Here is a 19,899-nt window from a genome sequence, read left to right on the forward strand (position 1 = left end):
GTGTATCAGTCCATGAACAGTTATTAGAAAGGGCAGTAAACCGCGTGAACACGAGTGCGTTTGACTCATGTACGCTACGAGTGACGACTGTCGCGAAAATCTGGACCGCACGCGGTCAGTCCGCGCAGACTGTGCTAATGATGAAATGTGCATCACGCATACGGAGCGTACTACATCCGAAGTATACTTTGGCCTTACTCCAGCGACTGGCGACCACTATCAGTCAGTCAGGGTGAACGGGGCTTTAAATGTGACCTCTGACCTCTTACCAGATAAGCCGGGGATGCGATGAATGCCCCAAGCGCTCCGCTGTGGCCCCTGCGATCAGACTTCCTCCCGGGACAGCCGTGAGTCCTGACGCCTCTGTGTAGGAGTAGAACCCGAGTCGAACCCCGTTCATCAGGCCCTGGTACAACAGCGCCACCGTCAGGCCTTTCTGCAGCCCTCGAACCCCGTCCGTCCGGCCGACCACCCACAGCGCCTGCAACACTCCGCGGTAGTGCCGTTGGTACGATCCGCGCGCCTGCAGCTCGCCCTGCAACTGCAGTCGGGTCTTTACCACCTCCAGCGGGTTGGTGAACAGGCATGCGCCGCAGCATGCCAGCGCGCCCAGAGTGAAGTCCAGCGGGGCCCACAGGGCGCGGGGCGTGTGCGAGGGGCCAGGCGTTACCCGGGCGATGGAGGGTGGGGGTGAGTCTGTAGGGAAGTTCAGGAGACGTGTGATGGGCATGTTTGGACGCAGGAAACACGTGTCATCCACCGCAGATCCTGCACTTGTGCGTGTGAAGTGTCATATATGATTTGATTTTATCTCTCAGTAATCATGTATGTGAGAATACACCCATTATCATGACTCCTACTGTGTTTTACTCATGAATGTGTCAACAATGAACAACACCAGTGGGAAACCACTAAGTCTGAGGAAGTCCAGGAATCAAATCTGCAACAAATCAGCAGTTTTCATCAACATTAATATTCATTTTTATTTCAGTAAATAAAGTTTCTTTAAGAAGCATTGTTCAATGAAAACACTGTTAAAACTGCTGACGTACGCAGAATGTTATAAAAAAATATATTATATTTACATAATTCATGAAGTTCATGAAAAATAATTTACATATTCATGAACTCATCGCCGCAGTTTAATCATCTGTTTCATACTCTTCTACACACAAACTGTTAAAATAAATGTGCTCTTGACACAGTTAGCATTCTTACTAAACTTTCTGTAACAACGTTATAAAAGTGTTTCTCACCGCGTCTGTTCGCGTCGCGTCTGTTCGTCATTCAGACGCTGGTAAACACCGAACGCCTGAGTGAAAGCTCCGCCCACAGCCCCACCCCAGCCAATCACAGCCCGGCTCCTCAGCTGTTAGCCAATCACATGTGAGATCCAGCAGAGTGAATTCAAATGGGTGAAAGGTTAATGATGCAGAGGAGCAGCGCGCGAGAGAGAGGAGTCAAAAGTCCAGCAGCGGACCTGAAAGAGCACACAATATCACAATCTTGAGCGCCTAAAGTGCTACAGTAAGCACATTTAAGCACAACTGGTGCAGATGACAACACTGCTGTCCTAAAGTGTATGCACGAGTAGTGCGTCTCAAATCATAATACATTGAAAATAAAAGCATAAGCTGAATTCTGTTCTGGTAGTGTGCATTCCTGCATAGCGTTCACACTAATATTACCCACAATCGCCTTGTGCAATAGTGATGCGCGGGTCGTCTCGTAACCCGCGGGTCGGGTTGGGGCGGGGAAATAAATTGTCACTTTATTTGCGGGGCGGGTCATACTTTTTCTCCTTTTTTTTCATGTATGTTTTTTGCAATTTCCAGCCTATATTAAATATTTGGGAATATCTATTTTCATATTTTATTAGGTTCTTTTATAAGGTTACAATACGAATGCCGTAGTGATTTCCCCAAACCTTTGGCGTCACGTAGCCTACACATAAAAGCTGCGCGCCATGCAGCTCCCGCCGTCAGACACAACAACAACAACAACAAAACGTAGCAATAAAAAAGTGAAGATGGAGGACGAGGTGCGGGAGAAATTGAGGTCGGGAGATTACATAACTAAACGAAAAAAAGGTCAGGCTGCTAAATCTAGTGTTTGGGACCGGTTCTCTGAAATAGTTGCAGCAGAAGACAACTGCAGTATCGGCTACGTTAAGTGCAACTCCTGTGAGAAAATTTACAAACACGAGAGCCACAAAACGGGCACTTCCAGCTTGTCTAGACATATTTGCGGGGGGTCAAAGAAAAAGGACGACAGTGGCACGTCTCAAAACATTCTGCTTTCCTCAAAAGTAAAGTACCAGCTCAAGTCCGAGGTCACAGACGCTTGTGTTGAATTGTGCTGTCGAGATCTGCGGCCCTTCGACATAGTATCTGGAGATGGATTTCATACGTCGGGTTTTGCGTTTTAGCTACAGTGGTCTAATGTATGTTTAAAAGGTTAAATATTGTTATATTTTATTTTTAGTTGACGAAGCCGAGCGAGTCAAAAGAAAAAGAGATGAGTTTAGTGAGTGGGAGGATGATAGTGAAGAAGTTGCCGAGAGAGACGAGGTTCAGCGCTACATTGAGGGCCAGTTCCTCTGGGATGGAGAGGACATTCTAAGCTTCTGGCAGTCGCAGTCAATCGCCTTTCCTGTGCTTACCAAGGTGGCAAAAATGATTCTCTGTATCCCGGCCACAAGCGCATCAAGCGAGCGCACATGCTGGCCGGGTGCTGGAGTCTAGGCGAAATAGATTAAAGCCCGGTACAGTGGATGCTATTCTTTTTTTGCACAGCGAACGTAAAAACGCTAAATGAACATTTCCTGTGTGTTAAATAAAACAAAAGTTCAATGGTTATGTAGCGTAGACTGTAAACTGTTGGCCTATACAAATCTGAAGAAAAAAAATTGTTTAGCCTATTAGATTAATACAAACGCTGCTTTGTAGGCTAAATGTTGAAAATATTTTTATTTTTTATTTTATCGTTATTTTATTAATATGAGCTGATGGTTCATATAATCGTCTGTCGTTGCCTGTTTACAACATGTTACACGATGTTTCCAAGCACTTAAATGAAATAAAGGCTGTTTTCATTTACATGTATGTCTGTTTAATGGTCGCGGGTGCGGGCGGGGCGGGTTGTAAAAATAGATACATTGGTGCGGGGCGGGCCAAATAATTTCATAAAAGCGGGACCCGCGGGTTGGAAAAAAAGCCGACCCGCGCATCACTATTGTGCAATACAGGAATGGGGTTTGAGACAGTTCACTCGCCACTTTTTTTGGTTGATAGGAACAAATGTGAGAAGAAAGCATTTTATCAGTGTATGAATATAAAACTCAAGGTGGTAATTCATTTAAAGAAGACTTCAGCTACATGCTAACACACACTAAACATGACACATAAATGCTTGTGTTGTTTGTCCTGCTCATAAATCACCAGTGAAGTACATACTTTGTGTAGTATAAGTATGTGAATTCAGACGCAGCCAATGTTTCTGTACGTTTATTGTTAAACATGAAAACTCTTAATAATCTGGATGCTGCTGGTCTTATTGTGGACGATTCATCAGCGCATGTTATTCTAAAGAGGAAAACTTTTGTCTTCATAATCTCTCGTTAAGATTTTACCACTGAAACGACGTTCCTCTTCAGATGACGTCATCAAGTCCTTTTATAATTCAAGCACGTGTCCCAACAGACACTTTACGCCCCCAATCAATTCACATACTAGTAGAACATACGTCACATTATAAATGAAGTGTTGAACATTGCTTGATGTTGAGATCAGGTGATGTTATACATGATCTTTATTCATATGTGACACAAAGAGTAAAATCTCCTGTTAAATCAGAGTTAAGACATGGAGAGCTTTATTTCCACTTATAATCCATAATCTCATTCCCTCTATAGCACAAACAAACACACACACTCACACACACACACTCTCACACAACACACACACACACACACACACTCACACTCACACTCACACACACACTCACACACACACACACACACACACACACACACACACACACACACACACACACACACACACTCACACTCACACTCACTCACACTCACTCACACACACACACACACACACACACACACACACACTCACACTCACACTCACACTCACTCACACACACACACACACACACACACACACACTCACACTCACTCACACTCACTCACACACACACACACACACACACACACTCACACTCACACTCACTCACACACACACACACACACACACACTCACACTCACACACACACACACACACACACACACACACACACACTCACACTCACACACACACTCACACGTTTAATGTAAACAATGGCATTGAAGAGGGTAAAAAAGATTGACAGTTTTCAGTTCCTCAATTGTTGTTTCCTTCAGTCAGATCAGAATTTCTGAAAGTCAAATACAACAGAAACATTCCCTTCAATGTCTCACAGACTCGCAGAGCATGCAGACACACACACACACACACACACACACACACACACACACACACACACACACACACACACACACACACACGCACACACAGCACGCTGCAAAATCATCATAAATTGAAATAACGACTATGTTCGAGTGTCCTTTATATGTTGAGCTGTATTTTAAGGTAAATTAGTGTAAGGTCAAAAGTCGTCCAGTTAAACACGTCAGTCTGTGGGAATCTTCAGAGTGCTAAACGCACCTCGTGCTCGTCAATTACCTTTTAGCACGGACGAAGTACAAGGCGTTGGTTTTGGGATAGTATTTAACATTCTGCTTTTTGTCCATGAGCCCACCAAAGATAATGAGCTCTCCGCGCCCCTGTACGACCGTGTGAAGGCTCGTCTCTGGTGGTCCCGGGACGGCGCTTGGCACACCGCCGCTCCCGCACACACGCCACGACACCACGGCGTCTGACTTAGCTCGTGAAATGTCCAGCTGGTACATCTGCATGGGCTTGCAGTTGAGTGACTGGTACAGCGGCTTGCCCACGTTCAGACTCTGTGGTGGGTGATGGGCGAGTCGCCGCGCGATCGGCGGGATGGAGTGTCCGTCAGCCACAGCGGCCTGCGCCGGGCTCAAGGAGGTGGAGGGCGTGCCGCCGGACACGGAGGTGCTTGGCTGGGTTGGCGAGGACGAGGTTGGGAGTGACGAAGAAGGTTTAATGGCCTCGAGGCCTCTGCGCAGCGCCGCAGGAGATATCGCACCTGGCGGGGTGCACGGAGACACAGCCTGCGGAGGCGTGTGCAGCCCGTTAGAGCTTGCCGGCTCGTCCCAGTTGTAGTCCGCGGGCACGTGAGCATGTGGTCGGGTGGGCGGAGATGCTGCCTGGATGGGGCTGGAGGACGGCGAGGGGGAGGAGCCATTGAGCAGCGGCGGGCTGTCTGGTCCACGCGAGGGCGACTGTTGCTGCGATGATGACGGACTTCCATCTCTCGCTCTGGCCGACGCTCTCGGGCGCAGCGTCCCCCATCGGCCATTCACACATGGCGCCTCTTCGACCATGCCCAGCACCACACCTGTTGCACTGCTGCGCACAGGGGACTGTGAGCGCAGGGAGGGCGGGTCAGGGCCGAGCGGGGCGGGCGTTGAGCTGATGGGTGATGGGCGAGAGTTAAGACTCGGGCTGAGAGGAGCGCGACCTGATGGAGCCTGAGAGAACACCACCACACACTCGCCCACCTACAGACAGACAGAAATGTTTCAATGATATATTTGCCATGATATTAATGTACTACATTTTTCTGAAGGACGTGTCATTAGAGTAGTTTTACGATCATCATCACTAATGTTGTGCGGTCCTCAATAACACTCTGTGTCTAGTAAAATAAGACACACCTTGCAGGCTGGATGGCACCACAGTTCTGGCGCTCCATGATCTTCGTTCTCCACTCGCAGTTGCTGCCACGTCCAGCTGGAAGCACTCATGTCCAGCATCCACGCGTCCTTCAGTAACTGACACACACACAAACACTGTCTCACAGTCTGATTTGACCACATTCTGATGTTTTCCTGTGATTAAGAGTGTGTTGAGATACTCACGGCGTTTGGACCTCCGCAGCCGCCCAGAATGAGCAGAGTGTCTCTGTCAATCACGATCTATACGAGAGATTCACAAGAGACACTGAGCGAATCAAACTCAAACGCATCATCAGTGATTCAAGAGTGTGTTTGAGTTACCTGAGACTGCCCTCCTCGCGGGTGTGGAGACGGGCCGCTGATGTTGGGTTTAGACCAGGTCCACTGCTCCAGATCCAGAACCCAAACCTCATTGCTCCTGACAACACACACCCAGTCACAACATTAACGACTTAGACTTCGGTTATTTTAACGTTTGGCTGCTTTCAAACTATGGACAAATTGTATTTTTATGTGAAAAGCTAAAATTTTATTTGTACATTACACTTTTTATAGCTTTCAATTTGCACATTGTTTGACCTTTGGTCACTGTTCAGGTCAGTTTTGATTCTTATCAAGCCTCCTTTCCATCCTGAGTGAAATAAGTCAACCCAGAAGTCTCTATGATGTTCTGGGGCAGAGATATGTGATTTGTTACTTGGTTACTAGGGTAAGTCCATGTGGTTTCTAGGCAGTTGGCAGTGTTATACCAAGAAGTTTGCTTGCTGTTCTTAGTCATACAAGCCAACAATTAAGTCTCTATGACATTCTGATCCTGAGATACCATCTAAGCCATCTTGAATGGAAGTCAATGGGGTTTGGTTGCTAAGGTGCACTAAATAGTTGCTAGGTTGTATGCAGTTGCCATGAAGTTTAAGTGATAGAGTGAAAGAATAAAAAGAGTGATGGAGTGATAATAGACGGTATGTGTGTGTGATGCACACTATGGTCAGGTGTCTCACCCGTCAACACAAGAGGTTTAAACAATGCTACAATTGAACAAATAATTGACTTCATCGATGTCTAAATATATATCCAATGCATAACTTGTGATAATATCTAGAAATGAAGTTTGTTATGACATTGGCTTATGAAGCATCTACTGGACATGTCATGTTATTCCCGCAGATGTCACCAGAGACATATTTCATGTTTCAATGGGCTGTACTGCAGATTAAAGTGTTTCTGGATCGTTCCGCAGACAAAACATTAATAAAATATCTGTGCAAGAACATCCATTATACAAAGAACTGCAGAGAACATGTGGGAGATCAGATGTGTTTAAGGAGCTGTGAATCTGTCCCGCACAGCCTCGTTTCATTCTCATTAAAGTCACAGATGATGCTAGCGTGAATAAGGTCTATTCAATGAAATTAATGTTTCTATTGAAGTGAAGATAACACAAAATGTCTTCATACGTACATCTGCCGCGTGCCCAGAGATCCTCCAAACACCACCATACTGCTGCCAATCACAGAGGAGGAGTGGCCTGCCATGGGCGGCGGCCCGTAAGTCGTCACGATACAGTTCCACCTGCACAGGTGAGGAGGGGGCGGAGTTACACACTGCTACAGGTCACATGACTGATGAAGAAGTGCAGTTTCTCTCACCAGTTCTTTGACGGCGAGTACGTGTGTATTTCATCGAAGAATCTCTCGGGCTGATGGAGAGGATATGGACTGGGACGCGTCCAGCCGCCAAACAGCACTAACAGATCTTTATACAACACCAGAGTCGCTCCCGCTTTAGGAGACGGGTACGAACCTGAACAGCACACACTATACATCAGTCACGTGAAGATAACACGTCCCGTTTCAAAACAAATGATATTTGATCAAGAAAACGAAGAGGATGTTTAGGACCGTTGAAATTGTATCGTGACATTATTTTCATAACCATTACGCATGTTTTGTATGTAACAGTACGACTGCACTGCAGAATGACGTGTTCATACCTGACGCGAGCGGGCGGATCCACTCTTTACTGTTGAGGTCGAGTCTCCACAGGTCATTAAACGCGGCGTTACAGCTGCTCTGAGTGCAGCCGCCGAACACATACATGGACTGATTGCAGTCATAGTAACACGCACCTGAAACACATTCAAGCACCCAATGTTCCCAGTTCAATACCAGTTCAGCTCTGAAGCTAGAAAAGTGGTTTGATTGAGACACTTTACAGATCAACAAATCTCTTACCATAAGAAAAATAACATTAGTGCTTCTAACCCAAAATACTAGCGTGACAGTTCTGCTCTTAAATCCTCCATTACAAATGTGCTAATGTAAACATGTGAAACAGATTGTTCAGTTGTATATTCAACCCAGAACATTCCTTTCTACATGTGTGTGTGTGTATATGTGCCTGTGTGAGAATGTGTTGTGTGTGTGTGTGTGAGTGTGTATATGTGCATGTGTGTGTGAGTGTGTATGTGTGCGTATATGTGCATGTGTGTGTGAGTGTGTATATGTGCCTGTGTAAGAATGTGTTGTGTGTGTGTGTGTGTGAGTGTGTATATGTGCATGTGTGTGTGAGTGTGTATGTGTGCGTATATGTGCATGTGTGTGTGAGTGTGTATATGTGCCTGTGTGAGAATGTGTTGTGTGTGTGTGTGTGTGAATATGTGCATGTGTGTGTGAGTGTGTATATGTGCGTGAGTGTGCATGTGTGTATATGTGCATGTGTGTGTGTGTGTGTGTGTATATGTGCATGTGTGTGTGTATATGTGCATGTGTGTGTGAGTGTGTATATGTGCATGTGTGTGTGAGTGTGTATATGTGCGTGAGTGTGTATGTGTGCGTGAGTGTGTATGTGTGCGTGTGTGTGTATATGTGCATGTGTGTGTGAGTGTGTATATGTGCATGTGTGTGTGAGTGTGTATATGTGCGTGAGTGTGTATGTGTGCGTGTGTGTGTATATGTGCATGTGTGTGTGAGTGTGTATATGTGCATGTGTGTGTGAGTGTGTATATGTGCGTGAGTGTGTATATGTGCATGTGTGTGTGAGTGTGTATATGTGCATGTGTGTGTGTGTGTGTGTATGTGCATATGTGTGAGTGTGTATATGTGCATATGAGTGTGTATATGTGCATGTGTGTGTATGTGCATGTGTGTGTGTGTGCATGTGTGTGTATATGTGCATGTGTGTGTGAGTGTGTATATGTGCATGTGTGTGTGTGTGTGTGTGTATGTGCATATGTGTGAGTGTGCATGTGTGTGTATGTGCATGTGTGTGTGAGTGTGTATATGTGTGTGTGTATGTGCATATGTGTGAGTGTGTATATGTGCATGTGTGTATATGTGCATGTGTGTGTGAGTGTGTATATGTGCATGTGTGTGTGTGAGTGTGTATATGTGCATGTGTGTGTGTGAGTGTGTATATGTGCATGTGTGTGTATATGTGCATGTGTGTGTGTGTGTGTGTATATGTGCATGTGTGTATATGTGCGTGTGTATATGTGCATGTGTGTATATGTGCGTGTGTATATGTGTATATGTGCATGTGTGTGTTTGTGCCTGTGTGTATATGTGCGTGTGTATATGTGCATGTGTGTGAGTGTGTATATGTGCATGTGTGTGTGTGCATGTGTGTGTGAGTGTGTATATGTGCATGTGTGTGTGTGTGTGTGTATGTGTGTGAACTGACTGTGTGAGAATCGTTGTGTAATCGGTGTTCCAGGATACGGGTAAGTTCTGCTCTCCCATTGGATGTTTCCCTCCTGAACGGCTCGCAGGAAACCGTGATAACACTGATGCGCCACACCTGACGACACACAGACAGTGTTTAGTGTAAAAGGGCAATTAACACGAGTCTCACAGCTCATGCAGATAAACAAATGCAGTGTTCTCACAATACTCAATATATCTCTTCTTACCATACTTCAAAACTCTGAAATGTCTTAAAGGATGATTTAGGATGAACCATCATTTCTACGCCAAGCTTCAAAATGTTCAAGTAAAAGTAAATCAGTAAAAATCGATTTCAAATAAATCACAACTAATAACAACCCCTATAATCTAATAATTATATATATATTTATGAACCAATATCACAATACCTAGTAATAAACAGCAATTTTAACATACAGTTTTAATAAACCCTTTAAATATGTAAAAAGATAATTACTGATATCTGTATTCGACTGTGGATTGTACCAATAAATAAAGTGGTCAAAAGGGCTTAGAACGGATTAATCGATAGTTTTAACATTAGAATGTTTCTCAGTCTTTCATTCCCAGAGAAAATAAAGAAGTCTCTATAAACATGCCAGAAACACCCCAGGGACTCTTATTCTGACATGATGGAGACTTGACTCCCTTACAATCATCTATAGGTCAGTATTTAACAAATTCAGGTTTTCATAGCATATATTTTCAAGCTGACGGAGCACGTTTACGCACATTGTTCTTTACGTGCTCTCGCTTTAATTCGCATTGAAATAACACAAGCTGCATTGATATGAGCTGTTTATAAGAACTAGAGAATGCTTCAGCGCTGACTGCAGTGTAACACAGAGGAATAAAAAGAAGATCCGATATATCGGTCTACCACTAAACTGTAACGGCATTTCTATAGTAGAATTCACAATGACCTGTCATTCACTCCTGTTCAAAGTGCAATTACAGACATATACAGTTGAAGTCAGACGTTTACATTCACTTCATTAAATCACTCAAACTCATTTTTAACCACTCCACAGAATTAATATTATACATTTATGCATTTGACAGATGCTTTTATCCAAAGCGGCTTACAGTGCACTTATTACAGAGACAATCCCCCCGGAGCAACCTGGAGTTAAGTGTCTTACTCAAGGACACAATGGTGGTGACTGTGGGGATCGAACCAGCAACCTTCTGATTACCAATGTATTAAACAGAGCACTTATTACAGGGACAATCCCCCCGGAGCAACCTGGAGTTAAGTGTCTTACTCAAGGACACAATGGTGGTGACTGTGGGGATCGAACCAGCAACCTTCTGATTACCAATGTATTATACAGAGCACTTATTACAGGGACAATCCCCCTGGAGCAACCTGGAGTTAAGTGTCTTACTCAAGGACACAATGGTGGTGACTGTGGGGATCAAACCAGCAACCTTCTGATTACCAATGTATTATACAGTGCACCTATTACAGGGACAATCCCCCTGGAGCAACCTGGAGTTAAGTGTCTTACTCAAGGACACAATGGTGGTGACTGTGGGGATCAAACCAGCAACCTTCTGATTACCAGTTATGTGCACTTATTACAGGGACAATCCCCCCGGAGCAACCTGGAGTTAAGTGTCTTACTCAAGGACACAATGGTGGTGACTGTGGGGATCAAACCAGCAACCTTCTGATTACCAGTTATGTGCACTTATTACAGTGACAATCCCCCCGGAACAACCTGGAGTTAAGTGCCTTACTCAAGAACACAATGGTGGTGACTGTGGGGATCGAACCAGCAACCTCCTGATTACCAGTTATGTGCACTTATTACAGTGACAATCCCCCCGGAACAACCTGGAGTTAAGTGCCTTACTCAAGAACACAATGGTGGTGACTGTGGGGATCGAACCAGCAACCTCCTGATTACCAGTTATGTGCACTTATTACAGTGACAATCCCCCCGGAACAACCTGGAGTTAAGTGCCTTACTCAAGGACACAATGGTGGTGACTGTGGGGATCGAACCAGCAACCTCCTGATTACCAGTGATGTGCTTTAGTCCACTACGCCACCACCACTCCCTCATACCAGCAATATGAGCAAACTATAGTTTTGGCGAGTCGTTTAGGACGTCTACTTTGTGCACGACACGAGTCATTTTTCCAAAAATTGTTTACAGACCGACTGTGTCACTTGTAATTGACTATAATCACAATTCCAGCGGGTCAGAAGTTTACACACACTAAGTTAACTGTGCCTTTAAGCAGCTTGGAAAATTCCAGAAAATTATGTCAAGCCTTTAAACAGTTAGCTTCTGATAGGAGGTACACTGAATTGGAGGTGTACCTGTGGATGTATTTTAACTCAGTGCCTCTTTACTTGACATCATGGGAAAATCAAAAGAAATCAGCCAAGACCTCAGAAAAACTATTTCTGATTCATCCTTGGGAGCATTTCCCAAACACCTGAAGGTGCCACATTCATCTGTACATCAATAGTACACTAGTATAAACACCATGTGACCACACAGTCATCACACCGCTCAGGAAGGAGACGCATTCTGTCTCCTAGAGATGAACATAGTTTGTGTGAAAAGTGCAAATCAATCCCAGAACAACAGCAAAGGGCCTTGTGAAGATGCTGGAGGAAACAGGTGGACGAGTATCTAGATCCACAGCAAAACCAGTCCTATATGGACATCACCTGAAAGGCTCAGCAAGGAAGAAGCCACTGCTCCAAAACCACCATAAACAAGCCAGAATACAGTTTGCACGTGCACATGGGGACAAAGATCTGACTGGGGAAATGTCCTCTGGTCTGATGAAACACACTATTGAACTGTTTGTCCATAATGACCATCGTTATGTTTGGAGGGAAAAGGGTGAAGAACAGCATCCCAACAGTGAAGCATGGGGGTGCAGCATCATGTTGTGGGGGTGCTGAAGGAGGGACTGGTGCACTTCACTAAATAGATGATGACATCATGAGGAAGGAACATTATGTGGATATATTGAAGCAACATCTCAAGACATCAGACAGGAAGTTAAAGCTCGGTCGCAAATGGGTTTTCCAAATGGACAATGACCCCAAGCACACCTCCAGAGTTGTGGTTAAATGGTTTAAAGACACAAAGTCAAGATATTGGAGCGGCATCACAAATCCCTGACCTCAATCCCAGAGAAATGGACAGAACTGATAAAGCGAGGAGGCCGACAAACCTGATTCAGTTACAGCAGTTCTGTCTGGAGGGATGGGACAACATTCCAGCAACTTATTGTGAGAAGCTTGTGGAAGGAAACCCAAAACATTTGACCCAAGTTAAACAATTAAAAGGCAATGCTGCCCAATACTGACAAAGTGTGTGTGAACTTCTGACTTCTGACTTGGTTGAAATCTTAATTTGCAGTTCTTGTAAAAATGATAATTTTTGATATCACAGTGCAAATGTCCTGAAATTACATTTTTGATAACAAGGATAGATATTTCCATGAGTAATGACATCATTCTCGATATCAAGAATTAACATTAAGTTTCCTACTAAGCGGCACAACCTTCAAATCATCAATATATTTAAATGTTGGTTAATTATATGGACAACAAACAACTGTAACCCTAACCCTATTTGTGGCGTAACCGCTGCTGTCGCGCACTGACCTTTAATGAGGCGATACCACTGTTTGCACACCAGGGCGGCGGTCTTGTGCTCTTGATATGGAGACAGGAAGGACAGGATGTACTCCAGCACTTCCTCCGGCAGTTCACCCATACTGTGAGCACTCGCCGCCGCTCTCGTCCGACTGTCCACCGTCTCAACACTGTCCTCGGTGTCCATGCCAACAAAACCGCTGTCTTCACCATCTGAGCAGCGAGACATGATGCTGTCTGTCTGACAGTGGATCTGACAATCAACAACATGTTAATAAATGATCAAAAAGAGCTGTAGGAAACACGTTCAACACAAGACACACTGGAAATCCTATTAAAGACACAGTTTTAGGATTTTTAAAAAATGTTAAGCAAAGTTGTTTGTAATATGTAAATGAGGTATGATATGAGTGTGTAATATGTATTGAAGTATGGTTTGAGTGTGTAATATGTAAATGAGGTATGATATGAGAGTGTAATATGTAAATGAGGTATGATATGTGTGTAATATATAAATGAGGTATGATATGAGTGTGTAATATGTAAATGAGGTATGATATGAGTGTGTAATATGTAAATGAGGTATGATATGTGTGTAATATATAAATGAGGTATGATATGAGTGTGTAATATGTAAATGAGGTATGATATGAGAGTGTAATATGTAAATGAGGTATGATATGAGTGTGTAATATATAAATGAGGTATGATATGAGTGTGTAATATGTAAATGAGGTATGATATGAGTGTGTAATATGTAAATGAGGTATGATATGTGTGTAATATATAAATGAGGTATGATATGAGTGTGTAATATGTAAATGAGGTATGATATGTGTGTAATATATAAATGAGGTATGATATGAGTGTGTAATATGTAAATGAGGTATGATAAGAGTGTGTAATATGTAAATGAGGTATGATTTGAGTGTGTAATGTGTAAATGAGGTATGATATGTGTGTAATATATAAATGAGGTATGATATGAGTGTGTAATATGTAAATGAGGTATGATATGAGTGTGTAATATGTAAATGAGGTATGATAAGAGTGTGTAATATGTAAATGAGGTATGATATGAGTGTGTAATATGTAAATGAGGTATGATATGAGTGTAATATGTATTGAAGTATGATTTGAGTGTGTAATATGTAAATGAGGTATGATATGAGTGTGTAATATGTAAATGAGGTATGATAAGAGTGTGTAATATGTAAATGAGGCATGATATGAAAGTGTAATACGTAAATGAGGTATGATAAGAGTGTGTAATATGTAAATGAGGTATGAGTGTGTAATATGTATTGAAGTATGATTTGAGTGTGTAATATGTAAATGAGGCATGATATGAAAGTGTAATATGTAAATGAGGTATGATAAGAGTGTGTAATATGTAAATGAGGTATGATATGAGTGTGTAATATGTAAATGAGGTATGATATGAGTGTAATATGTATTGAAGTATGATTTGAGTGTGTAATATGTAAATGAGGTATGAGTGTGTAATATGTATTGAAGTATGATTTGAGTAATACGTAAATCAGGTATGAGTGTGTAATATGTATTGAAGTATGATTTGAGTGTGTAATATGTAAATGAGGCATGATATGAAAGTGTAATATGTAAATGAGGTATGATAAGAGTGTGTAATATGTAAATGAGGTATGATATGAGTGTGTAATATGTAAATGAGGTATGATATGAGTGTAATATGTATTGAAGTATGATTTGAGTGTGTAATATGTAAATGAGGTATGAGTGTGTAATATGTATTGAAGTATGATTTGAGTGTGTAATATGTAAATGAGGCATATGAGTGTGTAATATGTAAATGAGGTATGATATGAGTGTAATATGTATTGAGGTATGATATGAGTGTGTAATATGTAAATGAGGTATGATATGAGTGTAATATGTATTGAAGTATGATTTGAGTGTGTAATATGTAAATGAGGTATGAGTGTGTAATATGTATTGAAGTATGATTTGAGTGTGTAATATGTAAATGAGGTATGAGTGTGTAATATGTATTGAAGTATGATTTGAGTGTGTAATATGTAAATGAGGTATGATATGAAAGTGTAATATGTAAATGAGGTATGATATGAGTGTAATATGTATTGAAGTATGATTTGAGTGTGTAATATGTAAATGAGGTATGAGTGTGTAATATGTATTGAAGTATGATTTGAGTGTGTAATATGTAAATGAGGTATGATATGAGCGTAATATGTATCGAGGTATGATTTGAGTGTGTAATATGTAAATGAGGTATGATATGAAAGTGTAATATGCAAAAGAGGTATGGTTTGCGCGTGTAATATGTAAATGTGGTATGATTTGAGTGTGTAATATGTAAATGAGGTATGATTAGGGTGTATTTTCGTCTGTTGTTTGATTAGCAGTGCGCTAGCAGCCGTTCATTCAAATCTGCAGATTGTTTGAGTTTCTATGATTTGTGCAGTGAGACAGGTGCTCGCATATTTACCTGTCTGTCTGTCTCTGCTCGGTGAGTTTATTCTCTTTAATTTCTGCGAATTGATGTTTGTGTTTTGCATCAGCTGCTCTCATCCAGATTCTCACTATAAACATCCGCCATCTTCCCTCCGCTACAGAGCGCGCGCACGCACACACGTCACGCAGCCCAGAGTGCGCACGCACGCACACACGTCACGCAGCCCAGAGCGCGCACGCTGGACTTCCAGCACAAGGACGCGCCCGCCACTACAGTTTGGACAAACACGTCTAAACAATGTCTGACAGGTCATTGAGTTGGTTTCATTTGAACATTACAAAATAATACATTAATAAATATTAAATAATTGCTAAGATTAATGTTAATTCCACAAACTGTCACTCAATTGTCCAAGACAGTTCTCATATGTATGCAGTGGACAGTACATTTTTAACTAATCGGGGATTTTTTACTCGGTTCCTAAATTATGTCCCTGCATTTTTTTTTTAAGTATGTTTTATTTTTTATTTTGGGAAATGTTCTTGATTATATTGCACTATTTACTTACATTTCCGATTAACATTTTGTATTGATTTGTAGATATCTAACAAAGAAAAAGACAACTTATATACAGTGAATTAACATTTAACCCCCACTATTACCCCTCCCCAATCACCAACCCCACCTCAACCCCCAACGAACCCCCCTGTGGTCACATATAAGAATACACACACACAAAATAATAATCATACATAATTAAAACTATACTTCTCTCTCCACAGCCCCTCCCTGAGTGTCCCCCAAAAACACCAAATAACTGCCCCTTCTACATAACACCTCCTTGAAAGCTGCCCCCTCCCCATCTCCACACACCACTCCGGAAATGAGGGCGCTCCATCCGACTTCTATCCACTTAAAACACACAATCTGCCTGCCAATCATAATACCGGTCAGAACCCAATTTCTTATGTATTATGTATACATTACCTTACCTTATATCGATGACCGCCCCCATCTCCCAAAATACAGAGTCTGGGGCAAAATGAAATTTGAGTGCCCAATATGTCACATATAAAACTCTGAACCTTCAACCAGAACTCTTGGATCATAACAACCCCCCAAAAACACGGGCTGTGTCGCCATCCTCTGATTGGCATCGCCAGCAGGTGGGTGTGTCTTTAAGACGAAGCCTATACATGGTGGCTTAAAGGCCTCTTCAGGTCTCCGTCTAACTATTAGATGACCAAGTGGAGGATCGGTGATGATCTGGGGGTGCTTCTGCAAGGCTGGAATCGGGCAGATTCGTCTTTGTGATGATGCATGAATCAGGCCACATTCAAGGTTGGGTTAAATGTTAAGATACTTTACCACAAATTATTTTAATTCATCAACTCATAACCCATTATCCGGTTATGAATCATGTCAGTGATGTATTTTGGTGCTTGTCAGCACTATTTTTGGCTAATGTGTCAAACGTGCATGAAGATGACTTATTATATATAACATTGTAATAATTAAAATGACTTGAAATATCCACTTTTATCCTTATTCTTCTGGTTCTTTATGTTTTTGCCCCAGATCATGAGTGGATCATGTGGTGATGTTCCAACAGTACAAAAGTGTTTATTTCAATATTGCAAATATAATGAGAAAGTGTTTGTAACCGGCAGTATTACAGTAATAAATGCTGAGTATATTAAACCCACACTGAGTCATCTGTGCAGGCCTGCGGTCAGTAGCTGATTATTGATTATTGATCACAGGTCTATAACTCTGACATGCGATCAGATATGAGGGTTTGAGTTCAGTGTAACTCACACTGAGACACAATGAACAAATAAACAACAATAACAACACTAAACAATGACACAGCAGTATTAATACAAAACTGACATCTCTGTGTGTCCTGAACCAGTGTAACAAATACAACATACAGGCCTAAATAAAATGATTCCTACAGTAAATATCAGATTACATGAGCCCAAAAAACATCAGAGGAACATCAGAGAAATTAGAACAGAAGACGTGGAGCAGCGAGTTTCCGAAACGAAACATGGGAGAGAAAGAGTCATTTGTATTCATCTGTAAAGCAACACCTGATTGAACTATTCTGTCTGATTCCCAACCCTACTCCTAAACCTATTCCTAAACCTAACCCTACTCCTAAACCTACTCCTAGACCTAAACCTATTCCTAAACCTAAACCTATTCCTAAACCTACTCCTAAACCTACTCCTAAACCTACTCCTAGACCTAAACCTATTCCTAAACCTATTCCTAAACCTACTCCTAAACCTAAACCTATTCCTAAACCTATTCCTAAACCTATTCCTAAACCTACTCCTAAACCTAAACCTATTCCTAAACCTACTCCTAAACCTACTCCTAAACCTAAACCTATTCCTAAACCTATTCCTAAACCTACTCCTAAACCTATTCCTAAACCTACTCCTAAACCTAAACCTATTCCTAAACCTACTCCTAAACCTACTCCTAGACCTAAACCTATTCCTAAACCTATTCCTAAACCTACTCCTAAACCTAAACCTATTCCTAAACCTATTCCTAAACCTAACCCTACTCCTAAACCTATTCCTAAACCTAACCCTACTCCTAAACCTATTCCTGAACCTACTCCTAAACCTATTCCTAAACCTAAACCTATTCCTAAACCTATTCCTAAACCTACTCCTAAACCTATTCCTAAACCTATTCCTAAACCTAACCCTACTCCTAACCCTACTCCTAAACCTACTCCTAAACCTAAACATACTCCTAAACCTACTCCTAAACCTATTCCTAAACCTATTCCTACTCCTAAACCTAAACCTATTCCTAAACCTACTCCTAAACCTATTCCTAAACCTATTCCTAAACCTAACCCTACTCCTAACCCTACTCCTAAACCTACTCCTAAACCTAAACCTACTATTAAACCTATTCCTAAACCTAACCCTACTCCTACTCCTAAACCTATTCCTACTCCTAAACCTATTCCTACTCCTAAACCTACTCCTAAACCTATTCCTGAACCTATTCCTAAACCTAACCCTACTCCTAACCCTACTCCTAAACCTACTCCTAAACCTAAACATACTCCTAAACCTACTCCTAAACCTATTCCTACTCCTAAACCTAAACCTATTCCTAAACCTACTCCTAAACCTATTCCTACTCCTAACCCTACTCCTAAACCTACTCCTAAACCTATTCCTAAACCTATTCCTAAACCTAACCCTACTCCTAACCCTACTCCTAAACCTACTCCTACTCCTAAACCTACTCCTACTCCTAAACCTACTCCTACTCCTAAACCTACTCCTACTCTAAACCTACTCTTAAACCTACGGGAGGCCCGGGACCAGTTCAGATAATCGCCACTGGTGTTGGCCATGAGCAGTAATCGAACTCAGGTCGCCAGGTTCGTAGCGCAGAGCGCTAACCGCTACACTACCGCTCCACACACACTCACACATACACACACACCATCACACACACCCACACATACACACACTCACGCACACACACCCACACACACATTTCATTAGTTCAGTTCTTGAACTCTTTAATGTCTCATTTGAACACAACAGTTTTCATGTTTCTTACTTTTGCTTCTAAGACTCAATTTCTCAAACTCTCTCTATCTCTCTGTGTCTCTCTTTCTGTCTGTGTGTCTCTCTCTGTCTGTGTCTCTCTCTCTCTGTGTCTCTCTTTCTGTCTGTGTGTCTCTCTCTGTCTGTCTCTCTCTCTCTCTCTGTCTCTCTTTCTGTCTGTGTGTCTCTCTCTCTGTGTCTCTCTTTCTGTCTGTGTCTCTCTCTCTGTGTCTCTCTTTCTGTCTGTGAGTGTCTCTCTCTCTGTGTTTCTCTCTCTCTCTCTCTCGCTCTGTGTGTCTCTCTAATATGTAATAGGAAGAAAAGTTCAGTTCAGTTATTTCTGTATATAATTTACACACAGAGCTGCAAAAATAATTTCATACAATCATACTTTAATGTAAAAGATTTTTAAATATTTAATTGGGCGTGCTCTGCGCAGACAGGGGGAGTGGCATTGACCATGTGGGCGTGGTCTGAACAGACTGGGGGAGTGACGTTGACAGCATGGGTGTGGTCTTAGCAGACAGGAGGAGTGCCACTGACAGTGTGGGTGTGGTCTGAACAGACTGGAGGAGTGGCATTGACAGTGTGGGCGTGGTCTAAGCAGACAGGAGGAGTGCCATTGACAGTGTGGGTGTGGTCT

General features: G+C 42.3%; 2 protein-coding genes across 2 annotated transcripts in view; both read right to left on the reverse strand.

Moving 5' to 3' along the window:
• LOC127639941 (solute carrier family 25 member 34-like) overlaps positions 1-1,303 on the reverse strand; it is a 14,714-nt gene extending 13,411 nt beyond the window's left edge. Inside the window, 3 exon segments of the mRNA XM_052122288.1 lie at positions 270-313; positions 316-940; positions 1,257-1,303. Of these exon segments, the coding sequence (XP_051978248.1) occupies positions 270-313; positions 316-730 (459 nt within the window). The 5' untranslated portion in view covers positions 731-940; positions 1,257-1,303.
• A 2,919-nt stretch (positions 1,304-4,222) lies between these two features.
• On the reverse strand, positions 4,223-15,840 carry LOC127639429 (F-box only protein 42-like). The gene is made up of 10 exons (XM_052121439.1): positions 15,697-15,840; positions 13,218-13,461; positions 9,555-9,671; positions 7,867-8,001; positions 7,523-7,676; positions 7,335-7,445; positions 6,195-6,291; positions 6,057-6,113; positions 5,853-5,969; positions 4,223-5,696 (listed from the first exon to the last, which is right to left on the reverse strand). Exons 2-10 carry the CDS (start codon positions 13,435-13,437, stop codon positions 4,731-4,733), a joined length of 1,974 nt encoding a protein of 657 aa, XP_051977399.1. The 5' UTR covers positions 13,438-13,461; positions 15,697-15,840; the 3' UTR covers positions 4,223-4,730.
• Between the last annotated feature and the right edge of the window lie 4,059 nt (positions 15,841-19,899).

This window comes from Xyrauchen texanus, chromosome 48 (assembly GCF_025860055.1).
Source record: "Xyrauchen texanus isolate HMW12.3.18 chromosome 48, RBS_HiC_50CHRs, whole genome shotgun sequence".
In the NCBI taxonomy this organism is placed as follows: domain Eukaryota; kingdom Metazoa; phylum Chordata; class Actinopteri; order Cypriniformes; family Catostomidae; genus Xyrauchen; species Xyrauchen texanus.